Source organism: Diabrotica virgifera, chromosome 4 (genome assembly GCF_917563875.1).
Source record: "Diabrotica virgifera virgifera chromosome 4, PGI_DIABVI_V3a".
Lineage (NCBI taxonomy): Eukaryota > Metazoa > Arthropoda > Insecta > Coleoptera > Chrysomelidae > Diabrotica > Diabrotica virgifera.
This window is the reverse complement of record NC_065446.1, coordinates 7,657,436-7,684,114: the sequence shown is the minus strand read 5'-3', so window position 1 is coordinate 7,684,114 and position 26,679 is coordinate 7,657,436. Positions and strand designations below refer to the sequence as shown.

General features: G+C 32.0%; 1 protein-coding gene across 5 annotated transcripts in view; it reads left to right on the top strand.

Moving 5' to 3' along the window:
* Positions 1-26,679, top strand: part of LOC126882898 (RNA-binding protein Musashi homolog Rbp6) — a 1,676,353-nt gene that overhangs the window by 1,535,847 nt on the left and 113,827 nt on the right. For all 5 annotated transcript variants that reach the window (XM_050647970.1, XM_050647972.1, XM_050647971.1 and 2 more), the window contains one exon: positions 4,795-4,878. In XM_050647970.1, coding sequence (XP_050503927.1) covers positions 4,795-4,878 — 84 coding nt within the window. The remainder of the gene's footprint in view (positions 1-4,794; positions 4,879-26,679) is intronic.

Sequence of the window (26,679 nt, the reverse complement as noted above, 5' to 3'; positions counted from 1 at the left end):
GCTAGTTGCCTACTTTTATAGCACAATTATCAAAATTCTGAGCTTATTATCCGACCATTTGGCATGTGTCCTTTGAAAATAAAAAAGATTTGATCTTAAACGCGTTCAACCTTAGTTTAGGGATGGCCGATTCCGCATCGCTATTTGCTTGGCTAACTCCATGAATAGACCTATTTAAATCTGCATAATAGTGCTAACGTGAATTATTTAGTAAGTGGTAACGGGTAACGTCCATCTCTGGGAACGTGAATTTATACAGGCCCTATAGGCCGTCCCACCTTAACTTTACCCTTGACTTTTGTCCGTCCCCCCTTTGATATAATATAGGCAATGCAGTCCTTATGAGAGTTTTTAGAGCGGTGATGCCGATTTTATCAAAAAGAATTTGTAACCGAACATATTAGAGAGATTAAATTAAAACCGTTTTACAAAGACAATCTATAATTTTAGGATTCGTATGCGTTTAAGTTTATTTGATATACTATAGTTATTACGCATATGAATTCTAAAATTTTAGATTGCCTTTCAAAACAGTTTTAATTTAATCTCTCTAATGTTCAATTACAAATTCTTTTTGATGTAATCGGCTTAATCACTGGCTAAAAACTCTCATAAGGACTGAATTGCCTATGTTTCCTATACTGTAAAGTCAAGGTGGGACGGACATAAATTTTACAACTTTTAAAATGTAATAACTTTTAGGGTCTTAACACATACAGTTGTATTTAAAATAAATACAGTTTATAACATACAAGATAGCGCTACGATGGGTGACAAATACTACATAATATCCGTTGGGTAGCCAAACATATAATACAACATTACTAATAATAATTAATCTCAGAGGGTTTAGGGTTTTTACAATGAAAATCACGATGTTGGATGGAACGGTGTATTTCGTGTCTATCATACAAAAGTCGATCGCTAACTAAATAATAGCAAAAGCCCACATAATACTGTCTGTGTGTCCCATTCACATTTGCAGAATATTAAAATACAAACAAAACACTCGGACCACACAAATTAGGGCACTGGGGCCATGTAGGTACCGGGCTCTCGGAATGCCATGTGTCGGTGGGTGACAATACTCATCTCACAACAACCCTCCAGAAGCGCAGTGTAAGGGTTTAGTTTGTTACAAGTTTTATTTAAAAATTATATTACGTCAGTCAATGAGAGGAAAAACAGGATATTACCTCTGAATTAAATCCTACTACATGGGTTTTAATAAAATTTTGGGAATAGCCTCCACTTATCTTCTAATTCAAAGTCTACCCTATGCCGATGTGCGCTTTTATCTTTGGGGTGGTTCCCACCGTTCGCTCCAGTCGCGCGTTTGAGCGTCGTGAGAAACGGTCAACAGCTGTTCTGATTCTCTTTTGTAAACTACTCCACGATTCAAAATCATATTCCGGTGTGAATCACTTTACGACCTGACAGACAAAAAAAATTGAAAATAAGTTGGCAATACTTTTTAGTTATACATAAATGTATAGCTGTTTCTTGAGAACGTATTGTATTTCTGATACAGAATCGTACGACTCTGTCTCTTTCTAAGACTAACTTCGCTCATCACAGATACAATATATATTAACAGCTTTATGATTTGTTTTTAATAGTTTAAATAATACGTTTCTAATTATTATCGGGGCCGTTCAAGCATTACGTAACGCAGGTTGAGGGGGGTCTAAAACCTTCATTAATTGCGTTACGCAATAGTTAAACGCCCATTAGAGTGCGTTACGGAGGGGGGGGGTAGGGGTCAAAAATCTTCAAAACTCGCGTGCGGGATGCGATTAAATTCAGAATATTTAGTGTTTTGCAATTTTGAAAATGTTTGGCCATGAAATTGTGTATGTACTATGTTTGGCTCACCTTATGTGTGCGAAGCAGCTTTTTCAATAATGAAATTGATTAAAAATAGGAAACAGATAAATATCTCAACTCCCTAATGAAAATCAGTTGCACTAAACTCATTCCAAACTTCAGACAAATTGTTCATTTTTTTAAACAGGAAACAATTTTTTAAACAAATTCAAAATTACCTTTTTGCTCCAAAAAATGTATTTTCATTTTTTTTTTGGGTAATTGTAAATTACCGATTGCGATTTAAAATCTGAAAAATGCGAAAATGCGCATACTCATTTTCGAGGCTTGAAACTTCATGTGTAAGTTATTAATTAGCGTTCAGGTTAACAAGTGCCTAAATTGAAGCTTATACATACATTCAACTTCAAGATTCTAACGAGTAATCAGGGCTTATTGTTGTTTTTTATGGCAGGGGAGCAAAGTATGCTAAATGTGCAGTCACTCGAGCGCTTTGGGGACCTATTGGGTTGTGAAGAGTAGCACCTAAAACCAAAAAAAGTTAAGTAAAGCTTTTTAATTTAATTTTCCATTTCCAACAATGATTTTTTCCGATTATAGCGCCATCTATCCATAGTTCGAAAAAATGTTTCGAATGAAATTTGCTTATTTTTACGTAAAAAATCCAAATCTGGAATAAAAATGTGCGGCTCCTATTTAAGATTTTAAAGTAACCCCCCACCCCACCTCCGTTGAGGGTCGTGTTTAATACCATTCGATAGATTTTTCAAAAATATTGACTAACTGTATTTTGCAGTTTTTCGATCTAATGTTTATTTTGCGAAATATCGCGGGATTTGTATTTAATATTTTAAATTTACCCCCACCGCTCTCCGTGGGGTGTCATGTTTGGTATCATTCGATAGATTTTTGAAAAATATTGAACACTTATTTTTTAGTTTTTCGATCTAACGTCCATTTCGAGAATTATTCCTTTTTCTTTGTGAAATTTTAAAACGCCCATTTCCTTACGCTCAAATCGTCAGATTTTTTAAATATACACTCTTTTGCATGTACTTAACTTACCTTATAAATTCTTTTTCCAAAAAATAAGCAGACGTTACAATGTCTTTACGAATATGTAAGGTCTTGTAAATTTAAATTTTAAGTAGGCTTAGATAATAAAATTATAAAATTGTAAAAATATCACACAAAATTGAAAATGTATCCATTAATATATTATAACACTCTGTAAATTTAGATAATAAGTAGGCTTAGATATTAACTTAAAATTGTTATTGTAATACCATACAAAAAAACACAAATAGTCTGGCTAATTGGCTCTGTCGAAGCCATTAATAATAAAAAAAAAAACTTACCTTATCTTAATCTGACAATTTCAAGTATTTTTAAGAATAGATTTTTTTTCTGGCCCCCTTAACGAACTCCCCTGTGTTAAGAGCCAATATATGGTAGAGGTACATATGCAGGGCACCAGGTTTCTCCTCATATGATAATCTGACGCGCTCGAGTAACTGCAAAAATCCCCGCTTGGGCTCCCCTACCATTAATTGTTAATCTTCGCACTTTATGTGTATACGTGCGACAGATACGCACAAACATATTACACGTACTTATGCGAGATTATGCGAAACTTTATTAAAATTTTATAATATATTATTAACATAGTTTTTTTTTTTAAATTTATTTATCTATTCAGTTAATTATTGCCAATGTGCTAATTAAATATGCCAATCATGTAGTGCGATACGCACCATATAGTGTGACGTGCCGCCGCGGCGGCTTAAGGTTTAAGTGGACGCGAATAATTAACAATTAAAAACAACGGTCTAAATTCAGATAAGCCCCGATTACTCATCAGAATCTTGAAATTGAATGTTTAAACTTCAATTTAGGTACTTGACGGCCTCAAAAATAATAATTTACACATACGTTTTCAAGCTTCTAAAATGCTTATTTTAGCATTTTCAAGATTTTCAATCGCTGAAAACTCGAAATCTATCAACTTTTGAAAAAAATAACAGATTTTTGAAGATATTCTTCTTTAGCGGCGAATCGATTGAGGGTAAAATTGTACATGAACCACGCGCCTGCGCACACTGACAGTATGTAGTTCATTGCTAATCTTTCAAGATAGGTGTTTATGTATCTGTATCCGTGCAAATATGTCATTAAAAGAATATATTAGTGTTTTTAGTAAATGTATTATTTATTATAATTCTTGTGTTTTTGGATTTGTGTTTCTCTGTAGTAAAATAATAAAATATGTAGGCATAACATTTTTACAGTTTGTCGCCGTGTTGTGTAATTATATCCGAAACTTACGTGTCAATTCAAGTGGCTCGATGGCGTAGTTGGCAGAGCGGTGGGACAGAGAACGGAAGCACACGGAAGGTCGCGGCTTCTAATCCTGGACGATTCATACTTTTTTTTTATTTTTCGTTATTTTAATAAAAAATTTTTGAAAGTGGTAGATAAGAAAGTCAGTTTAATTTTTAAATAAAATACAAATAACCTGTTAAATATATTTACTTCGTTTAAATTAACTATATAATAGAAGAATATCTTCTTACGTGCGTACAAAGTACACACACATTCTTTTTTTATTTAAGACGACCCCAAAAATGCTACAAATTCGGGGGTAATAAAGGTGTTGTTTTGAATTTGTTAAAAAATATATAAACAATGTCTGTCCAAAATTTTCGCGCGGCCCCATTCTGCTTTGTTTAAAGGAGATATTTTTTAAACATCCGCAAATAAACCGAATCAGAACAACCAGATACAGGTAGCATTCAATCCGGACCCCAAAAGTGTCATAGGTTTTCGAAACGGACCCTCAGGGAACATAATTGGTGATCCCTGGACTAGTACACCATGAGTAATATCAATTTTTGTTTCGCTATGTTTTATTATACCCGGACATATGTATCTACATACGTATACTAATTGTATGTGTTTATTTTTCAGGTTTCCCCGCTGCGGCATATGCCGCCTATGCGGCCGGTCGAGGTTACTCGGGCTACCCTAGTTTCGGACTGCCGTACCCAGCAGGTAATGCCTTAACCAGTTTGCATCACCACCACCCACTGCAGTTGTTGTCCTACCCCCTAGATCACCCTCTAGGTGTGTACGGCAACGCTGCAGCTGCCAGCCTGCATGCCATGCCCTTGTGAACGTTCGGCAATACGACACGATAACTCACCTGTCAGTTGTCAGTTGTCAGTCTAAATGTTATTCATTAAATAGCTACCAGCTTATGTCGACAGTAATGTCGGCGGAGGTATTTTCTTTACTGTTTGTTTTATTTGTCCTAAGAGTAATTATTAAATACACTGTCAGTTATAGGTAACTCTCTTTTTCTGATTTTATAGAAGTTTTGCAACATTGCTGTGGTACTTCTAGTCCATTTACCATTGTTTATACTGTTTATAGATATTAATAAGTAAAATATGAAATACAAAGAATAAATAATTTTTTGTAAATTGGATTTAAATTTTTTAATAAAGTCATACTATATATTTTCTTCTAGCTGATTATTGACTACGTACATTTCTAATTCTTTTATGCCTGGTTGCACCAACAAATCTTAAGCTGAAGAGGTGCTTTAAGCTCAGTCTACGAAACGTACGCGTTACACCATTGAGTCTTAAATCAATTTTCAGCTTGTCACAATTGATTGCCATGTGGATTGGATCGAGAAGAATCGAAAATTTTGGTGCAAAGTAAGTTAAACTTAAAGCGGTTCTATATCTATAAGCTGAGCTGGGCAAATTTGGAGCTTAAGATTTGTTGGTACAACCAGGCATTAATAATTTTTAAAATGGCAGAACTTACATTAGTACGTTCTTTAAAGGTAAAATATTGCAAAACCTCTAAATTTTAAAGAACCGCTTGGATTGAACATGGAATTTGGCATACACATAGCTAACAAGTCAAACAAAAAAAAAGTGATATTGTGCCGATGTGTGATTTTGCTTGGAGATGAAAAACATATGTTCGAAATAAGTCCGGAAATGGGTAAAATGACTAATTCTAAGCAACTTTTGTTCTATCAAGTTTTTTCACCAAAATAATACTTTTCAAGATATTTGCGAGTGAATATGTTAATTTTTCTACAAAATATCCACGTTTTCAGACGGTTTTTCGCAAGTAAATCAAAGAGTAACTATTTTGTCGAGAAAAAAATTCTTATCAAAAATATAGCACGTAAAAAAGTGAAAAGCATGGTGTATACATTAGGCCACTATACCTAGTAGAAGCACAGTTTATAGCTAATTAAAAATAGGTTCATATTCGTCAAATTCCAAATCGAATATTTTAACGTGCCATAACCAAAAAACGAAGCACTTTTTTGGGGAAAACTCATTTTAACTTTTTTAAAGTGTTTAAAAAATGCTTATTTTTGTTTAAAAAAAAAATTAGCATCAAAAGTAAACAAGTTACCCTCAAAATAAAGTTGGTTCCTTTTTTTTGGTAAGAAATCAGGAAAATCATCCTCTAATTACCATTTTAAATGAACTTAATTGTTACCACTTCACAAGTTTTTTACTCGCGTACGTATTGATCATATTATCTGTAAGTTTCATCGGTTCAAAGTGATCATTTTTGAAAGAGCTGTAGTTAAAACGACTTGAAAGAGTCACTTATCACTAGTGTATGCAAATTTAGAAACACCGAATCTTAACCAATTTTTGTCTTACAGAAAAACAAAGAAATACAAAATATTCAGAAAAGTAAAGCTGACTTTTTTATTGTTTAAGATTTTTGGTATCTCTAACAATTTTTAAGTTATTCTGAAAAAAAGCATTTTTTTTCAAAATTATTTTTTAAAAATTTTACTTTAAAACCAAATTCTCTCGAAAATAAACACTTTAAATCGATGAAACTTACAGATCATATAAAAACAACATACGTAAAGTAACTTGTGAAGCGGTAACGATTAATTGTATTTAGGTTGCTAATTGGGGGGTGATCTTCCTGTTTTTTTTTTGCCAAAACAAAAGGGTCCAATTTTATTTTGAGCTTAACTTGCTTACATTTGATGCTAGAAATTTTTTTTAAAAAAACCGAAATAAAGATTTTTTTAAACACTTTAAAAAAGTTGTAATGTCTTTTCTCCAAGAATGCTTTATTATTTGGATATTTCACATTCTATTTAAATTTTTTCGAATATGAACTTATTTTTCATTAGCTGTAACTCTGCTTTTGCTAGGTATAGCGACCTAATATATACACCGTTTTTTTTTCACTTTTTGATAGGCTATAGTTTTGGTAAGAATATTTTTTTCGACAAAATGCTTTCGGTTTGAGTTATTTGCGAACAGCCGTCTAAAAACGTGGTTATTTTGTTAAAAAATGAACATATTCATTTACAAATAACTCGAAAGGTATTGATTTGGTGAAAAAACTCTATAGAACAAAAGTTGATTAAAATTAGTCAGTTTATTGATTTCGGGACTTATCTTGGACATATATTTTTTCACCCCTGAGATGGAGTGAAATTCACCCCCAGGGCAAAAGCACACATCGGCACTATATCACTTTTTTCTTTGACATGTTAGCTATGCGTATGCCAAATTTCATGTCAATCCAAGCGGTTCTTTAAAATTTACAGCAAAAAACGTGAAAGAATGTAGGTACTACATTATTTTGTAAGATTATACATAATATATTAACCGTAATAATTAACAGGGGTCTTTTTGATATCTTTTTATTTTCTTTTGGCTACTGTAAGTACCTTATGGTGCTTTTTACTAAAGCCTTTCATGCAAGTTCTGTGCTCTCCGTTACTTTTGTTAATTGTATCATATTATGTTCTTGTTGAAACTTGTGACGGGCTTGTGTGCACTGTGTTTCTAAATTTCTGTTTTAGACAAAATACAACTTTCGCAACGTTGTATGTAAGCTCCTTTCTCCGTTTATCTAAAATTCTGGTAGCAACCCGAATCCAAGTCTTCTACTATTTACAAGGCAAACGGGCCGATTAATAAATAGACATGGAGTAATCTACAATATGCATTCCACAACACGTCTAGGTATCTAGGAAAAATCCACCGAATTTTGATTCCTAGTACTCAAAATGTAGGCAGAACTAAGATAATGAACAACAGCTTCAGATTTAATTTCGTTTTAAAGACCACCGCTATCTGTTTACGTAGAGGAAAGTCGCCAATTATGGGATACAATTTTGTTTTGGGGATATAAAATAATACCTTTATAGAAATGAAGACAATTTAATGTTATGACACATCAGTCACACATTTGTATGCAGCAATTAAAAGCCTTCTAATGAATATCTTAATTAACAAAAAAATCGAACAAAAAAACGAAATCCCAAATGAGTAACCAAATATGGAATAGGTAACCCATATATGGAATATAGGCATAAACCAACATATCAATAACAAAAATAGACATAAACATCTGATATCAAATAAATTTAAATAAGAAAATTGTGAAGAATGAAAGAAGTAGCTTAATTCACTTGCAGACATCACAGATCCATATATGAAACTCTGGACCAGCATAATCATAATGAGCCCACTTACACTTAATCCACTATTCCATAATTAGGCACCAACTACTGTCTATATTTGGATTTGTAGATTAGTTCCAACTAGTATCAACATTTTTTCAAGTCGTAATGTTTTAATTACAGAAGGTCATAAAATATCAAAATAAAGGTACTATTGATGTACGCAATAGCATAACAAGTCTGTATTCATGCATAATAACCAATAATACTCGTTGAATATATTTACCTTTGAAATTTTCTGCGAGACGATAAAACAAAACGCGCCTGTCAGACACGTATCATTCGCGCATCTAGCACAGAGGTGTGAATACGATAATAAAGAGAGCGACTGAAATAGAGAATGGTCTTGTAGTGCGCTTCCAACTTATATTTTCGGAGAAATGAAGGAATTCCATATTAGGGCACTATTCCATATTTGGTTACTTTCCTCTACCTTTCCTCCTTTTAGATTCATCAGAACGGACCCTGGTTTGGCCGGTTCCATTGCCTTGGTTCTACTCATTTTGATTACTAGGAATCAAGATTTGTTGGATTTTTACCTAGATAAGCTAACGAGTTGTGGAATGCATATTCTAGATTCCCTCATATATATTTATTTATCAGTCCATTTGCCTTGTAATTTCTAGAAGGCTCGGATTCAGGTAATTCCAATATTTCACTTGCATATAATTTAAATAACGTTGCAAATAATTGAGTGTATTTCTTTTCTTATATGGAGCTAAACTCATAAGAGGCATATAAACTTGCGTGCATAGAAATCGTCCCACTTAAAAAATTGGTAATTTTTTTGTCCGATTTAAGTGATTTTTTAAATATGTTATAGCCTTATTCTTTAACAATACCGCTGTAATAATATTGTTGCAAAAAAGGTAATTTTTCATTGTATACCGGGTGAACGAATCAAACTGTGTTTTTTTTTCTCAAAGTTTGCATCACCCTGTGGAATATACTAGCATTTATAAAATACTGAAATTAAAACCAACTTTAGCCTCATGTTTCTTAATATTCTATTTCTTAATGCATTCGCTTATGTTGGACCATAAAAAAGTTAGGTACCTCAACAACTAGCCACGTTTTTCATCAATACAGGGCATTTTTAAATAAATATGGAAAACTTTAAGGGGTAATTCTGCATGAAAAAATAATGACAGTTTGCTATATAATCTATGCCTATGCTTCATTTCCCAGGGGCTGTTGACATTTTTCTTACAAACTGACAATTTATTTTACTGCTTTAAAACCGGTTGAGATATGCAAATGAAATTTGATGGGTTTTAAGACGTAGTTATTGCACATTTTTTGACCTATAATTAAGAACATGGCTAGTTGTTAAAATACCTAACTTCTTATTACTCAACATAAGCGAATGAATTAAAAAACAGAATGTTAATAAAACCTGAAGCTATAGTCGAGTTTTAATGTAAGTATTTTATAAAGGCTAGAATATTCCACAAGTTGATGCGAACTTTGAGAAAAAACATAGTTTGATTCGTACACCCGGTATACAATAAAAATTTACCTGTTTAGCCACAATGTTATTACAGCGATATTGATAAAGAATAAGGCTATACCACTATAAGCTATACCACACTATATGTTGGGTTAATCTGTGCTAGTATCATAAGTATTATTCGGTTAATATAATAATTTAAATGTTTTAAAAATTTAAATATATAATTTAATCAGTTTATGGATATCGTATATCCCAGATATTCTATAACTTTTTTTTCGTGGGTTTTGTTTATTTTTCAGTTAGTTTCGGTTTCATTAATAAAAAATGGACTAGAGTAAACTACATATCCCCCCAATCTAGATTAAACTAATACTTCTCTAGCTAGAAAAATAATACACGTTTAGGTATAGCTTAGACTAGGAATAAATAAGTAAAAAGACAAGTAATACTTTTAGGTTAGGTAAAAGTTGGAGTTGTGTACGTTAGTAATTCCCCTCCCCCGCCGTTCTATCAGGTGTTTAGTGTCTGATTTTAGTGCAAGCTATGAATTATGTATTGTTTTAAGATGCCATTCAAGCAACAGTGTGCTTGTTGCCTAAAATCCTGGATTGTGTCAATGAATGCTATAAAAAGGATGTCAAGAATATTTTTTAGAAATTACTGATAATGATTTTATATTTACATTTTAAGGAAAAATTATTAAAGTTCAATATGTACATTTTCACATAATTCATTACTCATTAACTACAAACACAGTCGTTGTTATGGCAATTTATTCAACAGTAAAAACTATTTTCTTTGTACTATTGTTTTATATTATTTTGTCAAAGAAACACAGCTGATAATAATCAATATTTATTTTTAAGTATATATTTTAACTTGTTCCTACGGTGGCTTCTCCCGTTTAAAAGATATTCCAAAACCAGACAAAATAATACTTATTTTACATACTTGTGACATTAGAAATGTTAGTCCCAAAAGGAATAAGTTCTTTAAATTAATTTTTTGGCAACGTGTTAGATTTATATCAAGAATGAAACAATTAGTTGGCAAACATCTTTATTAACATGTAATAAAAAAATGTGAACAAGACCAGGATGAAACACAATTTGGCTTCAGAAATGGACTGAGAACCGGGGACGCACCCTTTGCACTAAATGTATTATTCCAGAAATGTCGAGATCGAAGGAAAGACGTCTTTTCTGTATTTAATGACTATAAGAAGGCCTTTGATCGTGTACAGCATCACAAATTAATTGAAATATTAAAGGATAAGGAGTTTATAATCAAGACGTACGAACATAGAAAAATTATACTGGCGTTAAACCGCGACAGCTTGCATAAATGGAAAATCAACGGAACTATGTAAAATTCAAAGAGGTGTCAGACAGGGTTGTATATTGTCCCCACTATTATTTAATCTATATTCAGATGGAATATTTAAAGAAGTGCTGCATAATTTGGAATGTGGCGTGAAAGTTAATGGAATTCTGATAAATACAATCAGATATGCAGATGATACAGTTATTTTAAGTAATGGCATTAATGGATGGCATTGTTTTTTAAACGCCATTGATACAGTGGGAAGAGAGTTTGGCCTAAACATAAACTGTTCAAAAACAAAATACATGATGTTTAGCCGGTTTAGCACATCAAGATTCACGGTTAATAGTCATATAATTCAAAGAGTACCCAGTTTTAAATATCTTGGTTGTCATATTACTGAACAACTATATCGCTCAACATTTTTGAAAATGAGATCATTCTTTTGTAATGATAACTTGCAACTTCAACTTCGAAAGCGTATGATTAAATGTTACATCTGGTCAGTTCTCTTATACGGTGTCCAAGCATGGACATTAAAAATATCCACCATTAATCGTTTGAAGGCCTTTGAAATGTGGCTGCACAGACGTACACTAAAAATACCATGGACGGCTCTGCTGACAAATGTGGCAGTCCTTAAGAGAGCAAATGCTACTCACAAGCTGTTTGATAATATCAAATGTAGAAAGATGGCCTATTTGGGATACGTAATAAAGGGAGACCAATATAATATTCTTCTACTTATTATGATGGGTAAAATCGAAGAACGCAGAGGAATTGCTAGAAAACAGGCCTCTTGGTTGAAGAATATAAGGGAATGGACAGGCATAAAGAAAGCAGAACAACTATTTAGAATAGCTCGAAACAGAGACAGTTTCGCCATGTTAATCGCCAACGTCAAGGGGACTTGAGAAGGCACGTTAAGAAAAAGAATAAAAAAAAATAATAATGTGTTTGGCGACCCCGTAGTTGAATACACGCCTGTCCACGTCTAGGCATTGACAAAATGAGATAATCGATGTCTGTGGCACATCGTTCCAAGCAATTTTAACTTCATGGGTAGACAGTGCCAGAGTCTGTAGAGGATGGTACAAAGTGGACAGTCTCCTTCCCATCATATCCCACACCTGTTCTATAGAATTTAAATTCGCCACGGTAAAAGATTAATGCCGGCTTCTTGGAGAAAGTCCATAGTTTAACTAGCAACATGAGGACGCTCGTCGTCTTGCTGAAAAAGGACGTGTCGACGGCCGTCTAGATAAGGCAGTAAAGTGGTTTGTAAGATGTCATCAACATAACGCGCAGCTCTTATACTGCCTCTAAAAAACACAAGTTGTGATCGGCTACCACAGGCAATAGCCCCCCAAATTATTACTCCAACTGTCCTGTGTCCATGTCTCTCAACAAAAAATCCGATATCTTGTCGATATCCACGGCGGCGTCTTATCATACTATGTACGACCATCATGCATTCCTAAACAAAATGGTGATTCCTCGCTGAACTCTGCATTGTGGCATTCTGCCACCCAATGCTGCCTTTCTCTGCACCAATTCAAATGTTGGTGGCATTGGTCCACAGCCAAGGGAAGCATTAGTCGTAGACGTAATGAAACCAGTCGAAAGGCTCCAATGCGGCATTATAGTGTATGCATAGTAACAGGTTTACCTACTACTCCAAACCATTAGTTAACGATTTGACGTATAGTAGTAAAACGGTGCGTCACCCAGAAAAATATGACATACTTCACCTTGTCATGCAAGGTAAATAATTGGGAAAAAAAGTGTGGGCCGCCGTACAACTTCTTGCCTTAAAAACCTACGCCAATGGTTTGGGAAAACTAGCACTGAACTATTTTGTGCGGCTGTAAATAAGACAGTGATTGTTAATATGCTGGGCAACATGAGAGCCGACGATCGACAAGCGGTCTCGGCACCTTAAGAAGAAGAAGAAGTAAAACGGTCTCGCAGAGCCAGTAGTCTAAGGCGCCTATCTTAACGCTATGTATTACGACTCGGTTGACCAATTGGTCTTCTTCGTATTCCTCTGCCTTAGTTTGTCCACACACGACACACACGCATAACCATCATTGCCGTGCACGGCGGTCATTTTCGCGATGCGATAAACCCATATCCCTTTACGCAACAAATCCACCCCTGTCAAAATCGCTAACATGTTGGTAATTTTGGTATCTTCAAACTCGAGATATTGTCTTACGCTAAATACAATTAGATTGAGGAATTACTTTACTTTGCTTAATCAGTAGACCCATTTGTACCTTTCGGTGTTGGGCCGTTTATAATACATTAATTACAATATTTTACAATCTTCCGAGGTGTCCTAGCTCTTAACGAACTCTCTCCATTCCTTCCTATTGGATGCCATCTGTGTTGCTTCCTGCCAAGTCTTACCCTTATTCTGCAGTATCTGTGAAATGTCATTGTTCCATCCTTTAATGGGTCTTCCTCTTCTGTTCTTCCCTATTGGTTTGGCGTCCCACACTCTTTTTACTTGTCTACTACATATTGTCCATCCGGGTTAGATGTCCGAACCATGCCAATTTTTTCGGTTTGATTTTGAGTCTTTTTCTTATTTCTTCATTTCTGATTACTCCGTCTGTTCACATCTGTTCTTTTTACTCCGATCGTTCTTCTGAGGTATTTCATCTCTGCTGCCTGAATTCTGCTTTGCTGTCGTTTATACAGTGACGAGCGCACTAATAACCGGCAAAATAGCGCAAAAGATGGCAAACGTATTTAAGTTGTGAGATAAAAAGAAATGAAACTAGTCGAGTTGCAAAATTTAGCGATATTAAACTATAAATTTACTTTATATTGATTGTTTCCCACCTTTACACGTATCCGAGGAGTAAGTCAACTAAAACTGCCACTGTGACAGTTGTAATTGCCAAACTCGTCCGATACGTCTAAAGGTGGGAAACAATCAATAATGTAAATTTATAGGTTAATATCGCTAAATTTCGCAACTCGACTAGTTTCATTTCTTTTTATCTCACAACTTAATACGTTTTCCATTTTTGTGCTATTTTGCCGGTTATTAGCATGCTTATCACTCTATTGTTTTGTATATTATCATCTTGGTCTTTGTTGATATTTCTTTGTTATTAAGAAATCCTCTATTTAGCGCTTGTGCCACCACCTCACAACGCAACACAAAATTCGTTGGAGGTGAGAGCACAGGTGTTGCGGGCTAGCTTTTATACAGTGGAGATGGGGTGGATTCCCAATTTTACTATTTTGTTGTTAAAGGGGGCGCCAGACAAATTCATGCCCCAAACACCAATCCAGTGTACCTAAATTCCCGAATTTGCCAAAAGAATCGGAATAATACTACACCTTTGACACTTTAATTGAACACATAATATATTGAACACTTTCTTTAAAAATTACACTAAACTAACTACTAAAACTAACCAAACTGAACCAAACAACGACCCCTGATCACTGGGTAAATTACCTAAATATGGGTAGCAACAAAAAAAAATATATAAACGTATATAAAAAAAATGCAATTTATAAATCTCGAGACGCAATCGTAGAGCTCTGCGAATGGTAAGGTCGAGTACGCGTAGCGGAAAATAAACAATTGACTATCCGATCAAGAGCCGTGTACATAAGAAATTATAAAAGGAAATACTAATAAATTAAAAAAAACCAACCTAATGTAGATACCTGAATTCAACAAATAAAATATACAAATAAATTTCCGCAACCTAAATTATCAAATTCTACAGATTAAAAAAAAAAGATCAGCAAATGAAATGGTTACAAATCAAAATAATTAAAGTAACTCATCTGAAATCCAGTTATTGAGATCCAAACCCCAAAATAAAAACCACTTGGAAAAACCCCAAAATCGATGGGCTCTTCCAGCTTTCAGAGGATCACGTGTCTTCAGTACAACTTCGATACAGAAACCCGTTTTCTGGCCTCAAACCAAACATTCATTCGTATCAAATCGAAGAAATGACACCACAGCCGTATGTTATCCCAAAAATTGGACTAAACTAGTAATATATCTTCAAAATCAATTTTGCTAACTCCAATAATTACTAGTTTATGCGAAAGTCTGATTTATAGATCCCAAATTAATGGATGGATCAGATAAATCCTTATTTTCAAAAAAATCAGACGTTTAAAAAAAATTCGGCGGTGACGTTCCAATCAACAATTTCGATTTTGCAAGCTGCTAAGTGACCAACTACGTCACATTCTTCTTTTAAAAATAGAACTTTGATTTGACAGATTTAAAAGTCTGTCAAAACATAAAACGAACAAAAATACGATAACCAGAAGCGGTACCATATTGGATCCGAAAAGGAAGAATTGTCAACGCTATTTATTCAACTAGACTTAAACAAACGTCAGCTATAGAGTAAATGACCAATTTCAATGACAATATAAAAAAAAACAAAAAATACCTACAAATCGAATTTATGAATTTACGCTATTTATATTTAATCAAATGCATGAAATTGTGTTTTTATTACAACGAATGTTCTAGCTTATAAATACTTTAATCATGTACCTGAGATGATTTAAAGTTAATCAGTAATTTTGACTGTAACACTTGGAATAGTTTTCCTGTGTTATCCATTCTGTTGTTAAGATCGTCCTCGATGTCTCCTTTTTTGTTGATTACTGTTCCTAAGTATTTGTATGAATTTGTCTGTATTACTTTTTGTTGGTCTATCATTACTTCTATTTGATAAGATTGAGGAATAATAACTTAAAATTTCTTTACCAGCCAGTCTTTATAAATTCATCATCATCAGTAGCTCGACAACCCTTGTTGGGTCCTGGCTTGTTCTAGGATTTTCCTCCATTCTGTTTTGTTCCTTGCGTTGTTTTTTCAGTTGGTAATCTTAAGTGTTTTCAGATCTTGTTCCACTTGTTCCATGTATCTAAGTTTGGGTCTTCCCTTTGACCTTCTCCCTACTGGTGCTGGCCTCATTTTCTATAAATTGCAGTCTCTATAAATTGCTCTCTTTAAATTTGAAGATTAACTTTATTTTGACAAAAATTATAAAAGATAAAACATTGATATTGTTATTTGTTGTCACAGCATGCTTTTACCCTCGCAGGACCAACCTTTTAGTTGAAACAGCGAGGACCAAGGAGGGTTAATAAATGTCCATACCTAAATTAATCAAAAACGTGCTTCTTTATTTAAACTAATTTAAAAATACCACTTTTATAATATTATTCCTAGACGTTAATGGAACAGGTAAAAGATACGAGTTTATAATTTACCCGGAGTCTTCGGCTTCGGTGGAATTGGCATCATCGTAGGATACAGAAACATTTTTGACTTCTTGCTGTGCTGAACGCATACATACTTGCATTTTGAACAAACTATGGTTGTTTTTGCCCACTTTTTGGCCTTTTTTATTATACAGGGTGTTTCATTGGGAAACGGAAATACTTTAATTATAAATAGAGGTCACCGAGGCGGTTCTAGGTATACTAAATTTTTTGCCCTACCGACTTTTATAACCGAGTTGCAGGGTGTTTTATCGATTTGGCCAATTTCCTTCCTAAGCCATAACTTTAGAACCACCCTGTATATTTTTTTGATATTTGGTACACATGTGTCTCATCCAAAACCCAAATGACCGTCAAACTAATCACAAGAAAAATCCAGGTCCGGAGTAACAAAAAAAATAAAGTAATTGTGATCTTGAAACAACACCCTGTATATTGAAATTCTGAAAATCTGTTTGCATATTTAAAAAGAGCACAAAAAACTAAGTCTAATTGTTCGCTTCAATTTTTCGGCCAGACAATTTTATGACTTTAATTTTAAAATTATATTGAATTTTTTAAGAACTCTGACATTAAAAAGAAGCTATATTATTAACTTTTAATTATAAATTATTAAAGCTATTGAATAAATACTTATTTTAAAATTTATCAATACTTGTTTACCACATTGGAACGACCCAATTATTAATCACAAGAAAAATCCAGGTCCGGATTAACAAAAAAAATAAAGTAATTGTGATCTTGAAACAACACCCTGTATATTGAAATTCTGAAAATCTGTTTGCATATTTAAAAAGAGCACAAAAAACTAAGTCTAATTGTTCGCTTCAATTTTTCGGCCAGACAATTTTATGACTTTAATTTTAAAATTATATTGAATTTTTTAAGAACTCTGACATTAAAAAGAAGCTATATTATTAACTTTTAATTATAAATTATTAAAGCTATTGAATAAATACTTATTTTAAAATTTATCAATACTTATTTACCACATTGGAACGACCCAATTATTAATCACAAGAAAAATCCAGGTTCGGATTAACAAAAAAAATAAAGTAATTGTGATCTTGAAACAACACCCTGTATATTGACATTTTCAAAACTTGTTCGCACATTTGAAAAGACCACAAAAATCGGAGTTTACCGGTTTGCTTTAATTTTTCGTGAAGGAAATTTAGTGACTTTAATTTTGAAATTAAATATATTGATAATTTTAAGAACACTGAAATTAAATATCAGATTTTTAAAGCACTTTTAACAATAAATTATTAAAGTTATTAAATAAATACCCATTTTAAAAATAATCAATAAGTATTTACGGCATTCGAATGACCCACTTACAAATCACAACAAAAATCCAGGTCCGGATTAACAAAACAATATAAAGTAATTGTAACCTTGAAACAACACCCTGTATATTGAAATTTTCAAAATCCGTTTGCACATAGGTATGAAAAGAGCACAAAAAACTAAGTTTAATCGTTAGCTTCAACTTTTTGGCCAGACAATTTAATGAATTTAATTTTGAAATTATGTCGAAATTTTTAAGAACTCTGGGAACTCATAATAAAAATTTCGATATATGTAATTTCAAAAGTAATGTCATTAAATTGTCTGCACAAAAAATTAAAGCGGTACATTAAACTTAGTTTTTCGTGCTCTCTTCAGGTGTGCAAAAATTTCAATATACAGGGTGTTTTTTCAAGGTCAGAATTACTTTGTATTTTGTTGTTAATACGGACCTGGATTTTTCTTGTGATTAGTAAGTAAATCCTTCTAATTCTGTAAATAATAACTGATTATTTTTAAAATTAGTATTTATTCATTAACTTGAATGATTTATTAATAAAAGTGCCTTTAAAAACATGCTTATTAATTTCAGGGTTTTTGAAAATTTGAATATATTTAATTTCAAAATTAAAATTAATAAATTTTTGCACAAAAAATCAAAGTGAATCTGTAAACTAAGATTTTTGTGGTCCTTTCAAATGTGCAAACAATTTTTGAAAATGTCAATATACAGGGTGTTGTTTCAAGGTCAAAATTACTTTAGGTTATCTTTTTAATCCGGACCTGGATTTTTCTTGTGATTAATAATTGGGTCTTTCCAATGTGGTAAATAAATATTGATTCATTTTAAAATGAGTATTTATTCAATAAATTGAATAATTTATAATTAAAAGTTAATAATACCTGCTTTTAACTGTGGAGTTCTTAAAAAAATTCAATATAATTTCAAAATTAAAACCAAAAAATTGTCTGTCCGAAACATCGAAGCGAACTATTAGACTTATTTATTGTGCTCTTTTCAAATATGCAAACAGATTTTCAAAATTTCAATATACAGGGTGTTGTTTTAAGGTCAAAATAATTTTATAATTTTTTGTTAATACGGACCTGGATTTTTCTTGTGGTTAGTATGTCGGTCTTTTGGGTTTTATATGAGAGATATGTGTACCAAATAATAAAAAAATATACAGGGTGGTTCAAAAGTTATGGCTTAGGAAAGAAATGAGTAAAATCGATAAAACACCCTGTAACTCGGATATAAAAGTCGGAAGGGCAAAAAATTTAGTATACCTAGAACCGCCTTGGTGACCTCTATTCATCATTAAAGTATTTCCGTTTCCCAATGAAACACCTTGTATATTTTGCTAATTTGACACATGAATGATATCGTCCCTTTCCCTTTTGGGATGGCGTTGAAGGTATTCAAGGGGATTATAAGGGGATTTACTGTCTTAGTTTTTATAAAAGTATGAGGAAATGAATTAAATTATAGAAATGCTAATTATGCCATCTAATAGGGTAGTAGTACGTCGACAATTACTAATTATATTAGAGATTTTTAGGAAAAAAGGTATTTAGAAAATTGGATGTAATGCAACGTTGTGGATACTTTTTAACCCTCCTTGGTCCTTCTAGGGTTAAATCATTCTGTTGCCAAAAAATTCAGTTCAAGAAATTATTTTTTGTTCTGAGTGTAACACTTCTAATGTCACTGAGTGTATAATATATCTTACCCCCTGTGAAACATCAGTCGCCATATTATACTTTTAGATCTGGTTTTTCCTTTATAATATAATTATACTTTTATAAGTCCATAAAACACTGTTCTTGATAAATGTTTCTCACATCGTTATCTAGTGCTTTTCTACATACATTTGTGACACATTTTTTTTTCCTTAACCGCACTTTAAATTTATTTTTGTCAAATCCCGATTTTTTGTATTTCCCTTATTAATTCGTTCGTTCCCATAATATACAGGGTGTCCAGAAACTCTACCGACAAACCAAGACAGGAGATTCCTCAGGTAATTTTAAGACAATTTAACCAAATTCACCCAGTCCGAAAATGTTTCCTAAGGGAGCTAGAGCTCTTTGAAAATGGTGTCTTGTAACTAGTTTTTCTTAAATACCTCCAGAACGCTTCTAGTTAGAAAAACAAAATTTTGTATGCATATTTACCTTTCAGAGATAAATAGATTCCATCCATTGCGATTTTATAGTACCGGTCATAGGCGTCCGTTTTGGGTAGGGTAACCGTTATTTTATCGCATAACTTTTTATTTTTACGTTTTAAGCATCTTTCACTTTGGATTATTAAATTGTGAGGTATGCTAGTACTAAAAGGTACTCTTGATTTAAGTTGGTAGGACACACCGTTTTCTAGAAAAATCGATTTGAAAATTTTTCGTCACTTGAATTAAAAAAAAAATTGAACAAATTTTTGAAAAGAAAGGTGTATTTTACCAACTTGAAGCAAGAGGACCTTTTACTACTAGAATACCTCATAATTTAATAATCTGGTGTCAAAAATGCTTAAAAATTAAAGACAAAAAAGGTATGCCATAAAATAACCGTTGACCTACCCAAAACCGACGCATATGACCGATGCTAGAAATTCGCAATTAGTGAAATCGATTCATCTCTGGAATATAATTGAACGTACAAGTTTTCGTTTTTCTAAATAGTTTTTTTTTTTTATTTTTTTTGAAATTTAAAAAACGAAAAATTTTCAAATCAATTTTTCTAGAAAACGATGTATTCTATCGACTTAAAACAAGAGTACATTTTAGTATAAGAATATCTCACAATTTAATAATCCAGAGTCAAAAATGCTTAAAAGTTTAAGACAAAAAAGTTATGCGATAAAGTAATAGTTGCCCTACCCAAAACGGACGCCTATGACCGGTACTAGAAATTTGCAATGGATGGAATCGTTTTATCTCTGGAAGATAAATACGCATACCAATTTTAGTTTTTCTTAATAGAAGCGTTCCGGAGGTATTTGAGAAAAACTAATTACCAGACGCAATCTTCAAATAGCTCTAGCTCCCTTAGGAAGCATTTTCGGATTAAGTGAATTGGCTTAAAATGTCTTAAAATTATATGAGGAATCTCATGTATTTGTTTGTCGGTAGAGTTTCTGGACACCCTGTATATTATATTATCCTATTTTTAACCTATTCTAACAGTAGTAATCTATTTTCTTTACGTAACACTTCATTGACATCTATTTTAGAGATTTTTGGTAAAACGATTACGCACACTCATTCCAATTTTTGTGATCAGTAAATTCAAGTTTTTCAAATGTAGATAGTATCGACATTTATAAGCACATATTATGGAATGTAACTATTTTTGAAAAATTATGAATTTATGATATTCGGGTAAGAAAATTAGGCGTTTGATCCGGTTTGTGTTTTAGAGTCACATATCATTTAGATTTAAGTGAATACTTCAGATCAGTCTTGCGTAACCAATAGTTACCCGTATATCTTATACATAAATATTATGAGCAGTATGATATTTATTAACACATTTCTTACAAAAGTTAAAAAGTTGGTAACATATTTTTTATAATTTGAAGTAATAACAGTAACACTTTATTACCCCTACTGGATTTTTTACTTAATTGCGTTGAATATTTATTTTGGGTTGCGCTGAAGGGTTATTTTGGATTACCTAAATTCAAAATTAATGATTATAATAAGTAGATATAACAATAAGGGGAAAACTCTTTATAAAATTAAATTATCAATGCGAAAAATGACATTTTTTGTAATGTACAACCTGCCTGAAGTTTGGAGTGTTTAGTGCAACTGATTCTCATTAAGGAGTTGAGAGTTGAGATATACATCTATTAGCTGAGATCTCGACCGATTTTTAGAAAGTTTATTCTTGATAAAGCGGCTTCGCAGACATAGTCCAGGTTAATAAGGTTTTTTCCATGACACTTGAACAGCCAAGGTACTGAAGCATTTTTTCGAGTTATACCTATAAGAGCAAATTGTAACTATTTCCTGCGTAGGTTCTAGCGACCATTTTTATTTATAAACAATTAAGTGTCAAAAAATGGCATTTTTCACTTCTTTTTTCAAATCAATGGAAAACAGGGAAACTTATGGTTTTTTTGGTACAAATATCTTCGAGATTATGAAGAAAGCTTTAAAATGACTTATTACAAAGTCTGATATACTCATTTATTGTTAATATAATTGCAAAAAGAGATCGGAATTGCAAAAAAAATTTTCGCAATAACTGTTGTAAAAAATTAGTGTACAGCTTTGAAATTTTTGTCAAATAAGGGTTCTTTGGTGCTTAATATGTGATAAAAATTTAAAAGAGATTCATTGAATTGTTTAAATTTTATTCAAATTGTTTATCCCAGAGAGCATTTTTTTTGCAATAACATAAGTCAGAAGAAAATGAAGTTAGAACCATTCCACAGGTGTTAAATGAAAGAGCATGAGCTATATTTTCAACTTGGTTTAAAAAAAGTGAATAAAAAAATGCATTTATTAGTAATAAATAATTATGCAAAAGTATCGTAAATCTTTCCTTATAAACTTTTTATTTTGTTATATAAGAAATTATACATACTTATTACAATTTTTTATCAATTGTGGTATAGATAACATTACTTGGTAGTTGTGCACTTAAAACAGGGCAAAAAAGTTAATTTTATTGGAAAAAGTTATTCAAAAAGTTTATAAAGAAAAATTGACGATACTTTTGCATGATTATTTATTACTAATATGTGCATTTTTTATTCATTATTTGAAATCATGTTGAAAATGTAGCTCATGCTCTTTCATTTGATACGTGTGGAATGGTTCTAAGGTCATTTTTGTCTGACTTATGTTATTGCAAAAATATGCTCTCTGGGATAAACAATTTGAATAAAATTTAAACAATTGATTGAACTGCTTTGGAATTTTTATCACATATTAAGCACCAAAGAACCCTCATTTGACCAAAATTTCAAAGCTGTACACTAATACGACAGTTATTGAGAAAATATTTTTTTTGGCAATTCCGACCTTTTTTCGCAATTATATTAACAATAAATGAGTATATCAAACCTTGTAATCCGTCATTTTAAAGCTTTTTCCACAATTTCGAAGATATTTGTACTAAAAAAATCATAAGTTTCACTGTTTTCCGTTGATTTAAAAAAAAGAGGGGAAATTACCATTTTTTGACAGTTAATTGTTTATAAATAAAAATAACCGCCAGATCCTACGCAGGAAATAGTTATAATTTGTTCCTATATGTATTATCTGTCGAAAAAACGCTTCAGTACCCTGGCTGCTGAAGTGTCACGAACAGGGTATATTTTTGTCTTACTACCCTAGCCTAACATAAGTTGAACCAAACATAGTACACAATTTTATGGCCACACATTTACAAAATTGCCAAATACTTTATTCTGAATTTAATTGCGGTCCGCACAAAACGAGCCCACCGTCCGAATGCGGACCGCCGTCCGCCAATTGGTGATCCCTCTAATACCAACTAAAGTTAAACAATGTGTTGAAATAAATACAACTGTATTAATATTTACGTGTCTAAAGAGTGACGCCACGTTACCAAACTGGATCAAACATCAAAAACAAAATGAACTATAATATTGTTACTGTTAACTGTTTATTTTCGTATTTATACATAAGAAAATATAATTATACGTTACGAAACGCTTGTTCAAGATATTTTATATAATTTTTCAATTTTTCACCTTGATGCCTAAAACGCAAAAAAGCCGCGCACAACAGCGTGTCACCGTCCCTCTACCCTCCATAAGCTGTCACATCGCGAATGGACGTCCAGGTTAAAATTCTGTACATTGTGACCAACATCAAGTTTTTATTTAAAATATCGTTAGAAATAGCATATTAAATGATCACTAAATAAAAAGGATTTCACAAATTAATATTATTTTCACTTGTCCTGAAGGGATATTAACACTATTAGGCATGGATCCCGCGAACCAAAAAAAAGTTTATTAATAGCAAGCTAAAAATTTGTTAATAGCTGCTCGGTGTCTAGTCGGACAAACTTTGATGTACGAGAACGCTGGAACGAGGGAGGTTTTAATTGTGGAACTGCGAATTTATATGGAGGTTTATAAAACTGCATGCCTTATAAGCTTTGCATCCCTTAAGTCGGTGCCGCCCAAGATCCCGACAGCCAAAATCCCGACATGCAACATTCCTCGCATAAGTAAAAATTCCGACTTTTGTTTAATAATACTTTTAATACAAAAAATAAAAACACATGGCCATAAACAAAAAACAAGAAATACATGTAATTATATGTTAAAAAGAAACTTATCAAACCTGTCGGGATTCTGGCCTGTCGGGATTGTGGCTGTCGGGATTTTGGCTGTCGGGATTTTGGGGTAGACCCCCCTTAAATATGTCAGGAGCGATATCTACAGGACCGTATTAGCAACGTAGCAAATACATACCTACACATACGTTAATTAAACTATTGTAAGTAACTTCTAACGTAAGTAAAAACTGCCTTGTGTAGTTGGTATAAAATTTAATTAAGAATTAAAAATTTTAAAAAATCCAAAATGATTACATTGATTGTTCAGAACGAACTTCGGACTTATCAGTTCATCTTCAGTTAAGTGCGTGTAATTTCAAAATATCCACACAACCAAACACTGGTTGGATTAAATGTTCAGTCTACATTGTAAGTAAGTGAAAATAATGCTACTTAAAATCGATGTCAATGGATTGCCTTCAAAAACATCCTTTTGGATTTTTTAGAATTTTTAATTCCTAATTAAATTTTATACCAACTTCACAAGGGAGTTTTTATTTCACTTTAAAAGTTACTTAACTAGATGGTATACAGACAAATCCCGGGAAATAACCCGTTTTATTTTTAATTAAACTAAATATAAAAGTGAATAATAATAAAATACTTAACAAGAATTAATAAGAAAAATATACATGGAGGGACGGATCAATATGTACAACTCTTCGTTGTGTTTAATTAAATATGTATTATTGTCCCATATCCACTGTATTGTGAGATTAAGTCCTTTAAAAATTATTTCATATACAGGGTAATTGATTATTGGGGTAAAGCTCCGAAAATCCTTTATAGTAATAGATAGCAATAAAAGTTAATAACAAAAATTGTAGCCAACTTTGCGCTTCATATTTCAAAATTAATTAGAATGTTACAGGGTGTTCGATAATATAGTGGCAGACCAAACTTAAGTTTTTTTTTTTTAAATAGAACACCCTGTATTTTAATTTATATTGGAAATCTTCTTAACTTCCCCATTTAAAAAATATAAAGTTTGTAATGTTATATATGGTATTTACAAAGTTATAACCAATTTTGTCTGAAAATCGTAACAAGTTCAACTCACCGTATAAATAAAAATAAGCACAAAAGCAATAAATTCTTGATGCCATATTTTTTATTTGTTGCCGAAATTTTCAAAAATGATTGATATTGCTAATTTTCTATATATTGAATACAGGGTGAGTCAAAACGCAAGTATATTATTTTCTCAATAATTCTAAATGGAACTCCCTGTATGTTATATCCCTATCGAAAAGTACCATGACCGTACTTTAATTTTGATATAACATTCCCTACGTTTAAATTTATTACTTTTCGAGATATTTTTATTTTTCAGAGCAAATTATTAATTACGTGTCTAAATCTTCCCAAATTTTAAGTAAGCCATGACTGAATTGTCTGAAACTGACAATTTACGATTACTGATTTATCAATCTGGTAATAAATATAACAATGTAGCAAATAAAGAAAGAAATTTAATTTATTAGTAATACATTGTACAAAAAAAAACACAACCACAACATAACATTTTTGAAATAATTAAAAACTACTTTTGTATGTAAGTGTAACAAATAAAGAAAAAAAAATAATTTATTAGTTTTAAATTTTACAAAAAAAAAACAAAAACACAAAATACAGCATTTTGTGAAAATAATTTAAAACTACTTTTGTGTGTAAAGGTAATAATAATATAACAAAATTAAAACAAAACTTTATTTAATAAAGAACGAAAAATAATTTATCAGCATTTAAAAAAAATTCATGAGTACAAAATACAACATTTTTGAAAAAATTGAAAGCTACTTTGAATAAATTATTTGCAATATTTACTTACATAAGTTGTTCAAAGTGACCTCCTAACACATTTTATGCATGTCTAAAAACGAATGAGTCATTGAATCAGTTACTTACACTACGAAGCATTTGTAAATTAACACTTCGAAATACACTTTGTATTCTATTTTTCATCTCATCCCTTGTTGTTGGAGGTATTTTATAACCTTCATTCTTAAAGTAACAAAAAAAAATCAGTGCAGTTTATTAAATTCTGGTAATCTGGGTGGCCACGTTACTGGTCCATTAAAAAATGAAATTATCTCTGAAAACTAATAAATTTAGACATAGGGAATGTTGTATACAAATTAAAGTACGGTAATGGTACTTTGCAATAGTGATATAAAATACAGGGTGTTCCATTTAAAATTGATGAGAAAATAATGCACTTGCGTTTTAACTTACCCTGTATTAGATAGAAAGAAAATTAGCAACATTTTTAAAAATTTTGACAATAAATAAAAAAGTATGTCATGAATAAACCATTGCCGTTGGGCTTATTTTTATTTATACATTGAGTTGAACTTGTTACGATTTGCATATAAAACTGATTATATGTAACTTTGTAAATACCCTATATTATAACATACCAGACCTTTATATTTTTGTGATAAAGAAGTTAACAGGATCTCTAATATAAAATAAAATAAAGGGTGTTCCATTTAAAAAAAAAACATAACTTTGGTCTGCCACTATGTTATCAAACACCCTGTAACATTCTAACTAATTTTGTAACGTGAAGCTCAAAGTTGGCTACAATGTTTGTTATTAACTGTTATCGCTATCTATTACTATAACGGATCTACGC